Source organism: Schistosoma haematobium, chromosome 1, assembly GCF_000699445.3.
Source record: "Schistosoma haematobium chromosome 1, whole genome shotgun sequence".
Lineage (NCBI taxonomy): Eukaryota > Metazoa > Platyhelminthes > Trematoda > Strigeidida > Schistosomatidae > Schistosoma > Schistosoma haematobium.
The window spans coordinates 27,616,057-27,630,744 of record NC_067196.1 but is presented as its reverse complement, the minus strand read 5'-3'; the positions used below and the strand labels follow the sequence as shown (position 1 = coordinate 27,630,744).

General features: G+C 35.8%; 1 protein-coding gene across 1 annotated transcript in view; it reads right to left on the bottom strand.

Annotated features, from left to right (window-relative positions):
- Positions 1 to 14,688, bottom strand: part of MS3_00010089 (uncharacterized protein) — a gene marked incomplete at its 5' end in the record, with an annotated part of 42,132 nt that overhangs the window by 11,706 nt on the left and 15,738 nt on the right. The window contains 6 exons of the mRNA XM_035730504.2: positions 739 to 1,064; positions 5,793 to 5,856; positions 11,724 to 11,927; positions 12,965 to 13,076; positions 13,129 to 13,161; positions 13,970 to 14,032. Coding sequence (XP_035588008.2) covers positions 739 to 1,064; positions 5,793 to 5,856; positions 11,724 to 11,927; positions 12,965 to 13,076; positions 13,129 to 13,161; positions 13,970 to 14,032 — 802 coding nt within the window. The remainder of the gene's footprint in view (positions 1 to 738; positions 1,065 to 5,792; positions 5,857 to 11,723; positions 11,928 to 12,964; positions 13,077 to 13,128; positions 13,162 to 13,969; positions 14,033 to 14,688) is intronic.

The following is a 14,688-nucleotide window of genomic DNA, read 5'->3' as shown; positions in this document are numbered from 1 at the left end:
CTTTGTTTATAGTAACTTGTCATGGTAATTGCGGTAAACTGAATAATAGACACTCAAGTGTACTTATAAAAATTTTGTAGGCAATGATGAATTTTCTGGAAAACTGTATATAGCTTTGAGAACAACTTAGAAAGAAACTCTTTAAGGTGAATATATTTGCTCTGAGATAAATGGAGTAAGGTAGCGATATTATGACAATATTAAAATTGAATTACCGATCATAAGTTTTTAGAAAAAATGACAAACTGTTTTAAACCACCATAGTCCAATAGGTTTCACTTTGTCTAGTATGCAATACTTCTTATTTATAAACAGACACTGTTTATTGAATGATAAGTTACATCAAAATTATAAGGTGATATTAAGATTGCTGTATCCTCCTCCTTAAATGAAAGGTCAAACGAATTCCATTTTGTTTTTTCGCCTCGTCATATATGTACTTGTCATTTCTTAGGATTTTCTTCTAGGTTCTCGATGGATTACAAATATGAAATTATTTGATACATTAGGAACTATGAAAGACTAAAGTACTAGTTGGTGATTAATAACAGTAGTTGAGGGAAGAGACAAAGGTTATTTCGACTCCAATATGGGGTCGTCCCCATATCATAGTTACATAAAAATATCTTTCTGAAATCCTATTTAACAAATGATAGCAAAGTTTTATCATTGCACGATACTCAGTTAAAAAAAATGAAAGAAAAAACCTAACAAATATCTATCGAAAAAGGGACTTACATGCAATAAGTTTTCATATCCAAGATCTGTATGCTCAAAATCAAACAGTTTGTTTTCTATTTCGTTACATTTATTATTGTCAGTGGTATTTAAAGTAGCGGTATCTTGACTAAGATTATTTAATACTGCTAGCAATCGATTTGCATCATCCTTCTTTATAATCGATTTTATGAGTGTTAGGAACTCAGGTTTATTATCGAAATTATTGAAAACATTTGAAGAATCCGTCATAGTGTAAAATGAAGGGAAACATGTAAAACTAAGTGAAAAACGTTGAAATACACGTTCACGTAGTGGAAAAATCACTTCTTTAAAAACTTTTGTCTCTATAGTTTCATAAATATACTATCGAAAATGTCTAACAAACCAATAAGAATAGATTAAGTGTTTCTTTTCTTGTCTCTTATTTTACGAATGACCCTATCACGTGATCAGTTATTTGATGACTTCCACTAAATATAACGATTTTTTGAATGTACTTTAAAACACAAATACAAGTGGTTATGCCTTATGTAAATGTACTGTTCAGTTAAAACAGTTTTAGCATCTTTCAGTAATTTAAATAATATACATATAAACTGATGTCTACAATCTGGGGTCCATGTTAGACAATATTTTATGGGGACATCGTCGTTACAAGGGGAAGTGTAACTGAATGTTAGTTACTTGTGAAATTTTTTCTTTGCTTATTCATATATTGACTAACAAGTAACTATTCAGAGTTATATTGTTCTGATTAAACAAATAACATTAATTTCCTGATAAATATTCGCCAAGTTAGTCATTTTATTTCCTGAAATCTAATTCGTTGAAGTAATTGAGTAATATAGATACAATTATTTCGTCGTAGTAACTTTGAATATTTGAGTGCGGAATTATATGTACATAAATTTGAGATGAAAATTTGTAGCTCATGTGGGTGATTTTGGTGTTTTTTTCTCTGAGCTGGATGATTTGTTTGTGGTGCTTTCATGGTTCTTCTGAACGACATCATCAGCACGATCTTCAAGTAGAAGTGAAGTGTTCAAATTTCTCTACATATGGCTGACAGCTTGCCCAGTAGACCTCGATGTTGATTGGTCCTTGTTGACCTTTAGTTTGTCATTGTTTACTTCTTTATTTTGGTTGTACCTCCCATTGGTTTGATTTTTGGTCCTATATTTGTTCATAATTTTTCTGATTGGTTGGTAAATTGGGTCGATTTAAATGTGTTTGTTGATTGCTGATTAACCTGAGTGCCAAGCTTCTAAAAATTCTCTAGCGTTTTTAGAATTGCCTCTATCCAAGATCTCTACATTCTTCCAGTCGAATGTGTGTCCACATGCATTGATGTAAGCGAGGATATGTCATGGCGTTTGACCACGAATTGATGTTCATGCAGGCGAAGATAAAGGGAACATACACTTCGTCCGAAGTAGTGTATTTCGCAGTTGGAACAATTTATTTTGTAGATGTTCGGTTTTTCTTCTATCGTCATTTCATCCTTTGGTTTCAATAGGATTGATTGAAGTGATTTCGTTGGTTGTCTGCTACACCTAATCCAAGAAACTTCAACAATCTCGTTGTAATTTCTAATATGCCTTTTGTATATAGTAAGATGATCTGTTTGTGAATTTCTGTGCTTGACTTTGTTTCAGATGATGCCTTTGGCTGATATTTTTTGACGAAATTGATTCGATAGCCGTTCTTCTGAAAGGTGGAAATCAGGTGTTTTTTTTATTTTTTCGCGTTGCAAGTGTGTCCCCGCGTTCTTGAATAAAGCTTGTACGCAGATGATTTTGTGAGTTCTTGGGTTGTTGCTACTGGAATTGAAAATTTGATCTGTGTGTCTCAGCCTCAGATAAACTTGAGTCTCTATTTTTCCTATGTCGGTTCTGGTGATTAACACATTCAAGAATGATAGTTTTTTGTTTGGCTCCTGTTTTATCGTGAACTTTATGTCATCGAAGACGTCGTTGATCAGTTTGAAGGTGTTTCCCAGCTCGTCCTTTTTGACGATGACGAATGTGTCGTCCACATAACGAATCCAAATCATTGGCTTGATCACTGATAAGATCGAGGTTTCCAGTCTATTCATCGCTGCTTCTACAGTAAGTCCTGATATTGGTGATCCCATCGGTTTTCCTTTCGTTTGTCCGTAGATTTAGTTGTTGAATTAGAGGTTTGTTTGAGCATAAACCTATGAGTTTTAGTAAACTTTGACTTTGGAGCTTCGTGTACTTTGGCAGATTTGTGTCGTTGGTGGAAAGCAGGGATAGTTTCCTTTGCTAAGCTTGGTTCAACTGAGGTGAGTAAAGCTATTACAGCGACGGATATCATCAGTTCTAAATTGTTGATTTGAATGTCCTTAGGCTTATCCGGGAATTGTATGGGAGAATTGATGGAGTGGTTGGATGAAACCACTGAATGTTTCAGTATCGGTGAATTTTCTCTTGACAAATTGTATGTTGGGGTTCCGGGAAGTGATACAATTGGACGTAGTGGGATGATTGGTTTATGTATTCTCGGCTTACCGTATAATCGAGGGAGTACTGAACCACTGGATTTCATTCCCGATTGATCTTGCTTTGACAAGCTTGTTTAAAGTCCTTGAGATTTGGTTATCTAAACTTTTGACTGGATATGTATCCATTGATTTGTATACGTTCTTATGCTCAAGCAGTTCCTCGGCTTTCCTAACATATTATTCCCTGTCCATAATCACCGTAGTGCGTCCTTTGTTCGCTGGGACTATGACAATATCTTCTCTAGTCCTGAGTTTCTTTAAGGCTTTTTGTTCATGTGAGGTGTTGAGTGTTTCCTTTCCTCCGCCGAGTTAGCGGTACTATGGTTTGTCTTATTTCCTGTCGAGTTTCTTCACTTCTTCCGATGAAAGCTCCACGATCAAACCATCCAGCTCAGAGAACAAAACTCCACCAAAAAATGTATATTAACCCATGATATTCAGGAATGCCCCCAAATGCCCTGGTATGGCCAAGAGTGGGAAGGGCCCACCCTACCTCTCGAAATGCTCTCACATTGTCACGCGTACACAGCCTCTGCGAGGGAAGTCCTACTCACTGCCTTCTCATGGCGGGGGTTTTGTTTACGAAATTCAGAGGACGAAAAGCAAATGTCCGGCACTTTAACCGGATTCCAAACCAATGGTGTACATGGGCTCCAGTATCCTGCGGGAACAAATGGCGTATGAACCAATCGTTGGTCACCGGCTACCATGAGACTGCATCTCCTCACGATGCTCCACTGCCTTGTGGGTTAGACCTTTAGGTCAAAGGCTCGGGGTGTGACCCCCTAAGGAAACCACCTGCTTCGGTCTGGGCACCTGGGCAGTATCACAGCCCACACACAAATAGAATGAAATTTGTGTGGCGCATATATATATATGGTGCCCCCTTGTAGCAATATTTATGTGCTCAAATAAAATAATGATATAAATGATATTCGGGAATATTCTCTGACGAGTTGTCTTAGAATAATTTACTTTCTTAGAATAAGGCTTTGATGTGTTGCGTTTCGCTAATTACTTGTTGACCACAGAGAAAAGATCATTAATACAGTCCCAATAACATTTAATTATTGGGTTCAAATGAGAATAAAGATCTAAGTTATTTCATTAGAATCAAATGAATATTCGCTAATTTTGATTATTCATAGCTTTCAGAACCGATAAAATTAATCTTCAAGAAAAATTAGGTTTAGAGTTCATGAGACAGAAAGATTTATGTTATGACGGACAACTCTAGATAACCTAGAATAATTAACTAAACAAATTATATATATTTTCATTTGACTAGGCAGTGCTGATTATTGGTAATGCGAATTCTTTAACTATTTATGCCACACTCAGTAGTGACAACTCAAAGTGTGGCGAGATTTAATTAAATAATTTACGCTTAGATGTGTTATAGTCTTGTTTATTGTAATATTGTGAACGCGAACAGATGACGTTCATTCTCACGGTATTTTAACTTAAGTTATACATTCCAAATACAATTGACAGTTACAGTTTCCTACATTCACTCAATAATGTATCACTACTAAGGTGGTGCTGAAAAGTTTCCAGAATTTATATATCTTCAGTATCCAAATATTTTGAAGACCTCAAACTGTACTTTGAATCCATGATTAGCAGCGTTAGTTTCTCAAACGATTTGCTAAAGTCGTTTCAAGTAGATTTTTTGGACTCAATCGCGACCAGTCAAACAAAATGCAACACACTCCTTTTTTCAAACTGAAAGTAAGATAGAGTGAACATTTTAAATAACACATTGTGTTAGACGGAACAGGTACGAACTCAATTCAAATCAGTCTATAGACCAAAGGAATGATTTATTAAGGTAATAGGAAAATCCAAATGAAAATTTAACAGATAAAAACTACTAAGTTGAGGTGTGTTCTTTTTTAAATGTTCTGACTGAAGTGATTTAACCAGAATATCAGACTCTTTCACATTAAGAATTGAGACACCTAATGTCTTATTGGCGAATTATCCTGACTGTAAAAAAATATTTACAGATTAGGGATCTAGTCCAATTCCACAAATCGAAATAATGTCACATTCTACTTATAAATTTTCCATAGTTAAGAGTAAATTCATTCCAGCATTACCCTTCATAGATTAGAACTTTAGAGTTAGAATAAACTCCATGGATATTTCAAACACATCATGCTCGTAAGTACACAAAAGCACAAAAATAGGATCAAGAGTTATTTTTGATGGTGACCTGCATAGCTCAGAATTATGCTGCATTATTTTTTATCCAAACACAATCAGACATCGGTGTTTAATCCCTCACAATTTTGAAAACAAGTCTGGTGAGTTACAAAAAATCAAAATTATTACAATTGATTTACATTTATTTATTCGTAGTAATATTTCATAAAAAGAATACGTTAAAAATGTACATGTTGTATTCGCAGGAAATAAAAACTATAATGATTTAAATAGATCTAACCATTAGTAAGTTATAAGAAAAGTATACTTTATTATCCAATTCCATTAATTCTCTTTTTCTGATTTGTGTTTATGGTAGATGAAATCTTATTTGCTCGACGTGCCTTAAATTCAGCAAGTTTCAACAACCAAGCATCCCATGTGGAAGGATCGGATTTATCCAGCTGTAAATTTACACAAAAGAAAAGAAACGATTACTGTGTAACTAAAATGTTACTCTATAAATTAAATGATGACAATGTATGTACTAGAAAAAGAACAATATTAAAAAAGTCATATAGTTAATGAATAAGTTGATCAGTGGCTCATTGGTTAAGGCGTTCGACATTCATCTATTAAATCCCACGTTTGAACCCTACTATAGTCACTTTAGTTTAGATAACTAAGTAGGATCATTATCTCTCATACAATGTGTAGTATAAAGTCAAATGCACGAATTTGGACTTGGTAAATGAATGAATAAACTATGAGCTAAGGGACAACATGATAAGGTATATACTTGTTATATATATAAGGTTTTTATCTTCAATAGTTTAGTAAGATAAATTTAAAATACACTGTAGAAGTGGCTTTTAAAGAAGCAAGATACTGGAGGTATGTAAGCCATTATACTGAATGACAAGGCTTGAGAGATCAAACCATTCAGCTCAAAAAATTTAACACCAACGCAATCATTTCAGCTTTTTATTAGTCAATACATTTATACTTTGGAGTAAGATAAAAACAAGCATTTTTCACTAGTTAACTAACCAACGGATGAAATAATCTAAACGAATTTCGCTCTGCTTGGTAAACTGCTTGATCGAAAATGGAATGATTCCTAAAATAATTTTAGTAATTTCTTGAAAAAAAAGATATACCAACCTAACAAAAAATAAGATAAATTTCGAAACGCCAATAATGATTTTCTCAGTATTCAGCACAAATGTTTTATGCTTCTCTCAATCGCAATGAATAAACGTCACTCAACGTCAAAGAATTTGCACAACCGTTAATGTAACAGTATATTTCCGTTTGTTTCGTTGACTAATAAGTAAGTTTGTTAAAAATCTAGGATCCCAGAGTGAACATTTCGTTAACAATCAGACATAACAAGCACTTTCCTGTTATTTACAAGCTGTTTGCTGGTTTAGTTTGTAATTTAGCACTTCAAACACTAGAGCTTTTGAAATTAGGCGCTTAAGTAAGTCACCTTACTCTGTAAACTTAAACGATCTTGTATGAATAAACATATACAAGTCTGTAGGTAGATAGATTACGGTGTTAGTTATTATCACTATATACCCATCTCATTTTATGTACCATGAGTGTTACAACTTCACTGATAAACAGAATTGTAATCTTAGGATCCAGATGTTGGTTACTGAGTGGATACAACATAATGCCATAATTTAAAAGTAGTGTTGAGGATAATGTCCTCAATATCTGACTCCAAATAATAATATCCCGTAACTGAGTATTTTAGGTAGGCTTAATCTCCTAGTAGAATTGCGAATTTACTCGAGATTATTAAAAAGCCTGAACACCAGTAATAGAGATAGTTTATTGATAATGAATAATAATAATCCACAAGCGTTCGGTGAGCAAGCACACGATGAAACAGGGAGAGTGAGTGAGTCTGTTAAAAATCCATATATATTTGAGAGTTAATCGGGTGTGGATAGATTATCGATTATCTGCACATTGAAACCAATAGGAAAATAGCTTAAGAGTTAATGTACAGACATACATCCGATCATACACACCGAAATTAACATAGTGGATTGAGTCTGAGTTACAATGACTAGATAAATGATACAATAGTGAAATGGGCTTGCCACATAAGCTCCCATCCAGAACATTGATGTTTTTATGTACCAAAAAAAATTGGATTAACATCTATGTTCGACAAAGAGATAAAGAACGGAACTGTTTTTAAAATGAAAGTACAACTCAATATGATGAGTAAGCGTAAAATTGTAATAACAGCTTGTGTGTTGAAACGTTTCATATCGTATATACAAGTGTATATTTAACATTAATGAATTGTATAAAGTTAAAATGTAAGCATAATGATGATCCGTGGGGCCAATAAAAAAAATTGTAATCAAAATAAAGTAGGATTTTTATGTGTTATAAGAGTAGTCTCAGGATTTGGTCTAGATAAATATAGTGGTTGCTACATACCTATCTGGCCAATGTACTCTTCTTCCTGATCTTGTTGTAGTTTGTGCTGCTGCTGAACTTTGATTTGAAGTGCTGCTTGTTGCAGATAGTTTGAATGGTGCTTGCTCTGCTGCAGGTTTAGACGGTTTTACAGTTGTCTGTTTTTTCTCAAAAATATTTCGTCTCATACCGAAAGGTACAAAAGGGCGAGTTTTACCTGTTAAGGTATCACAAGTTAAGGTGTCCTTGTTGTTTATGGGGATGTTTTGGAATAATAATTCCGTTTCCTTAGACTGCAAAAGCTTTTGTAGCTCCGTATCGAGCTTTTGATGCTTTGCCATTTCTTGATAGTCTATATCAGGGATCGAGAAGGTATTGATATTTAATCTCGATAGTGCATCTGCTGCCTCATTTGCATGCCTTTAATATAGCGTATATCAGCTGCAAATTGTGAAATGAATTCTAGTTGACGAATTTCGCGCGGACTATATTTATCATGATTGTGCATCAAGGACTTAGTTAGGGGTTTGTGATCAGTATATATCGTGAAAGAATTGCTTTCTAACATGTAGCGAAAGTGTTTGATGGCTAAGTAGATAGCCAACAGTTCTCTACCGAATGTGCTATATTTTGTTTGCGTTGCGTTTAGCTTTTTTGAGAAAAATGCAAGGGGTTGCCATTGTTCATTGACACGTTGCTGAAGTACAGCACCTACTGCTACGTTAGAAGCGTCGGTCATTATTGCTAAAGGTGCATCAACCTTTCGTCGTGCGAGTAATGCCTCTGTGCTTAAAGCGCTTTTCAACTGATCAAATGCTTGAATTGCTTGCGGTGTCATTGCTAATGATTTAGCTCGTCCCCTTAATAAATCAGTTAGTGGTTTTGATAAGTCTGCACATTTAGGGATAAAACGTCCGTAAAAGTTGATCATCCCAAGGAAACGTCGTAGTTTCTTGAATGAATCAGGCAAAGGATAATTTTTGATAGCTTGTGTTTCCTCAGGAACTGGTTTAATGCCTTGCTTATCAAGTACGTGACCTAAAAAGGTGAGGGATTGTTTTCTGAACTCACATTTGTCAGGATTGACCGCTAACCCATACTCGTTTAGCTTCTCAAAAAGCATTTTCAGATGAGTTAGATGTTCATTTTCATCTTTGCTTGCTATAAGTAGGTCATCTATGTAAGCATACACAAACGGTAAGTCCCGTACCACTTAGTCAATAAAACGCTGGAAACTTTGTGCAGCATTCCTTAATCCGAAAGGCATACGGACGAATTCGTATAGTCCAAAGGGGGTAGTAATGGCTGTTTTAGGAACATCGTCTGGATGAATTGGAATGTGATGGTAAGCACGGACGAGATCAATTTTTGAAAAAATCGACACGTCAGATAGGCTATGAGTGAAGTCATGCAAATGTGGGAGAGGATATCTATCTGGTATGGTCCGGCTGTTGAGAGCTCTATAGTCACCGCACGGTCTAACTTCGGAAGAGTTTTTCTTAGGTACCATATGGAGCGGTGATGCCCACGGACTATCGGAGGGGCGTATGATGCCCAACTCAATCATTTTGTTGAATTCGTTCTTTGCGATAGCCAGACGAGAGGGATCAAGGCGTCTTGGACGTGCGAACACTGGTGGACCCTCTGTCTTTATGTGGTGTACGACGGTATGCGTCGGTTTGTCGTGTTTGAAACTCGGTCGTAATAAATCTGGAAACTGATTAAGTAAATTGACGTATTTGTCGTTCTCATGATGAGGTTTAACTAATAAATGTATGGAAGTCTCATTTGATATAATTCCTCTAATTTCCTTACTCTGTTCGGCAAGGACAAGTTTCCTATTTCTGACGTCTACCAGTATTTTGTGGAATTGCAGAAAATCAATGCCGATTATAGGAACGAGGATGTCCGCTATGATGAAACTCCAGGAAAAATTAGATTTAGGACCGAAATTTAATTGCAACCGCCTTTTGCCGTACGTCTTGATGTCAGACCTGTTTGCAGCTTGTAGTTTTAGTTTGGGGTCAGGTGTGTTTTTCTCGAGTGCAGTAGGTGGTACTACACTAACCTCTGCCCCAGTGTCGACTAAAAACTGTGTGCCGGTTCTTTTGTCTGTAACATATAATAGACGACTGTCTTGAAAGTTGTGGTCTGTGAGTGCAGTCGTCATTAACCTACGGTCTTGACGTTCCTTTTTCTGTGTGCTTGCAAAGTTACAAGGCGGAGTACATTTTCTAGCTTGTTTGCCATATGTTCTATGGTACCAACAAATGTTGTATCTAGTAGTGCTTGGACTACGTCGTCTACGGCTTGTGGATGTTCCTCTACGCATACTGTGGGAGGCATTCAATAATTGGATCTGAGTTATCTGTTTGGTAAGGGTATCAACTGATCGTCGTAACTCGGCGATCTCGTCAGCTGAGCTTGATTGGATTTGAGATACAAGGTGAGTCTTGGACCGTTCGTAAATTCTGTCGGCTATGTCTGCTAGTCTATCAAAATCAACGTCTTCGTCTCCAATTGCTAGTATCTGTTGAATGTTTTGAGGGAGACGTCTGAGCCACAATTGATATAGTAGACGTTTGTCTACTGTACGATTTCCTAATAAGTTTGTCATGTGGCGTTTTAACTGTGACGGTGTATTATCACCTAGCTCCACGTTGGCTAAAAGTTGATCAATTGTCTGTTGGTCGGTGAGAGATGTGACACGAATGACCTCTCTTTTCAGACAATCGAATGATGAGTCAGGATCCGGCTTAAAAATGACATCAGGCACTTGTTCAATGACGTCGTCCGGCAGCAGTGAGTTTGCGTAACTAAATTTCGTACTCTGATTTGTGATTTTGTTTGCTACAAAAAAGCTTTCTAAGCGAGCAAACCAGAGTTCAGCCTTTCGTGGATTAAAAATGGGTAAAGGTACAGAGATGGCACCCACGGAAATAGATTTAGATGAAAGACTTAGCGAATTATCAAGTGCCATGATACGAAGAAGCAATAGTAATAATAAGCCGAGGATTGTAATATACAATATGAAGAGAAATCAAAAATAACAAGAAATATATATAAGACTCACCGAAAAGAAAAATTGTCACTTTGGGTATATGTATGAGAATATACAGTAATAATTCCAAAGGGGAAATATTATGAGTGAATTTATTATGACTGTCAATGGATTGTTATTAATTATAGTAATAATTCCAATATGAAGTTCTTTATGATACTCTTGAGGAGAATGCAGCAGACTTTGTAGGAAAATGGTGCGCGTTCTAAAGGCGGGTCACCAATATGTTGAGGATAATGTCCTCAATATCTGACTCCAAATAATAATATCCCGTAACTGAGTATTTTAGGTAGGCTTAATCTCCTAGTAGAATTGCGAATTTACTCGAGATTATTAAAAAGCCTGAACACCAGTAATAGAGATAGTTTATTGATAATGAATAATAATAATCCACAAGCGTTCGGTGAGCAAGCACACGATGAAACAGGGAGAGTGAGTGAGTCTGTTAAAAATCCATATATATTTGAGAGTTAATCGGGTGTGGATAGATTATCGATTATCTGCACATTGAAACCAATAGGAAAATAGCTTAAGAGTTAATGTACAGACATACATCCGATCATACACACCGAAATTAACATAGTGGATTGAGTCTGAGTTACAATGACTAGATAAATGATACAATAGTGAAATGGGCTTGCCACATAGTCAGTTTGATTTTATTTGGTTGCAAAGTATTAATTCTGATGTGTTGTTGAGGTATATCTAAATTTTGAGTATTGATAAATCTATTAGCATTAATGAACTTAAAGTCATGAAAGACTACAGTAAAGAACACGTCATGTGAGAAAACAAGGAAATATAATCTTTGTTACTGAAGATTACCGAATGATGAAGTAGTTGCTTCACTGTATCCACAGAAGAAACTAGTTTATCTTTGCCCTCAGCTGGATCTGTACCAAGAATGGAAGGTAAAGGAACTGAAGAATGACCAAATATAGCCGCTTCGTGTGCTCTTTCCAAAATCATTGAGGAGTATTGACCTGAATTGACACCTATCGACCGTGAATGTGAATCCGGATTCAGTAGCTAGAAACATCAAACGATTATCAGAGTATATTTAATTATAAATATTGAGGTGATCTTTCCCATGGCGTAGATGCACTTTGATGCAAAGATTAACTTCTTGTAGTCAACAAGAGAAATGATGTGAACAAGAGTAGATCAGATCCTCTTTGGATAATAGCCTATTGATTACAGAGAGGAAATGTTCTGAAGGGTTCTGAATAGATATTCTGTTTATAAGTATATAACTTGATAACAAAACTGCCTGGATTACTTACTCGTTTGAAATATTTCCTTCAATTAGTCCCGAATAATTTGATAAACTGAGAAACTCTTATCCAGCTATAGAGGAAGACTACCTGTTTACGCATTAAATATCAGACAGAAAGGGAGCTCAATTAATTACTGGACATCCCTATGCTCTACGTGAACAAAACTAAAGCAATTTTCCTGATAATTTAGTCCCGAAACCTTTTGACTTGGTGCCGACACAACTATAAGCAATTCAGTTGCCATATAGATTTATTGGGCTGTAATTAAGGTACTTCGACAACTGATATTTTACATAACTCTTCACCACATATAAATATGTTATACGTACATACATACTCACAATTTAGTGATAGGTTAGTTTTATCGATATATTTAAGATATGTTTACTAAACTAACTGTTCATCAACATTTAGATACACCGTTTTAGGTGTTCAACGGTAGGCAATAATCTGGGGGAAGTTTCAACTATAAATATTTTGTTTAGATATATTAATAGGGAGTTGAAATGAAACTTTTGTTTCATCTGATATTTAAAGCTGTTCAATCTAACTGTTACCAAGATTTATTGGTTGGGCAATCAAAACTAAGAACTTAGGTAGGTAATAAACTTTTGCAAGGTTGCAGATAGATCTTGATGATGAGTAATCAAATGTAAAAAAATTTGATCAATGGCTGCAAAAAACAGATAACAACTACATAGCAGCAAGATAGGCTTAAATGAATATTCTTTAGTCATACAGTCATATGGAACTTAGAACCATAAGCAATTTTGTACAGTGTAAACCTACTGTGTCTTGTTTACGCGAAGAAGAGAAACTTTTCTGTGTGAAACTTGAACCTTCGATGTAGCTAATCTCATTTTGTCGAGTTAATTCATTATCTGAAGAAAGCATCAAAGGCCTAAGAAAAGTAGCGTTAAAATTAGATTAACAATAAAAAATTGAAATCTTACTTCATTTGAATGCGCAGTTCTTTGTCTTTATCACTGAAATAAAAAAGGAGTATATTATTTTGTATTAGAAATTTAGTACTTACACATATTTTTAAAGAAGTGTACTACCAAGTGACGTGACTATTACAGAGTTCGCAAGCCAAAATTGAGAACGTACATTTTGTAGATATAGATCTCGTACATGGAATCTGTGTACACCACAGTTTACAGTGCCTTGGCCTACGCGGAATGCATAGTTTAATAAAAGCAATCGATGGGTTGTAAACAATAGGTATGGGTAACTATACTAGCATCTATTTGTCCGAAAGAATTAATTAGCATTTCCGATCGAGATAGATCGTGGTAATCCCTAACATTGAGAAGGGTACCAAAGAACATTGATTTACTGGACCCTTTTTGCAACACTTGATCAATCTGCAGCTTACAGGAAGCTACTACTTGATCGAGTACGTCAAGTAGTGTCTGTTACAGCCGTACATTCTTCGCATTTATAGATACTCTATCGGTCAGTCAGTCAGTTAAACGCAACGCAGAATTTGGCACATGTGTACACAGATACTTCGACTCAGATATGTTTCTAAAGTTAACCATTTCCATCTAAACTTTGGTTGCTCAGTCTACAATCTGGAGCTTACCTCCCTACCCTGTAGTACAGAGACGATGTGATTGTCTGACGAAAACGGTAAGTATTGAGTGGTAGTGAAAAACTTCTTGTGATGTGTTTCTCTTACCCTTATTGATAAAGTTTGCTTTAGGAAAAGCTTGTACGGAAACTCAACTTATACGTAGATAGTGAGGCACTTTAGTATATTGAACATATATAAAAATCAATTATACTTACTGTGAACGTGAGCGGCTATTCCGTCGATGTTTGCGTGAGGAACCGTGCTTTTCATGATCTTCACTAAAATACATGGAACAATGTTACATTAACATCCACAAAACAAAATCTACTAGTATGAATAAATCGGTCATTTTATGGGAGAATAACTCTACACTACAAAAAATACCGCGACGTAGACGTTTATCAGTACAAAGGAACACAAAATTTTATTCAGTCAATCAGTTACAACGTTGGACCAGGCACATATGTGCATCGGTCCAAGTTACCACACCTCATTAGCACAACAAGATGAACACCAAATTCATAGAAGCAATTAACTCAATGGTGTAATATATAAAGGAAAGATTGCAGGAAGAAAGTTAATTCGTAGAAAGAAAAATATGAAATAATTTTAGTCTCATAGTTTAAGGGAAGACAGAGAGTGTATACACCTACGCCATTGTGATCGGTTCTGAGCCATGTCACCAAGAGTCTCCAACCATTCGTTACGATAGTCACGCGGACCCCAACCAAGTAGTATGCATCTACCAACATGGCTCAGACTACAAGTTAGTGACTTCAAGCACTGATGCCACGTCTTAGTTTGGCCACCCCTAACTTTCTTCCAACCATCCCCAACACCAGTTAGCATTACGCGTCGTGGTAATCGGTGTTCAGGCATACACAACGCGTGGCCTAACCATCTCAGTCGATGAAGATTCACAACCTCATCAACT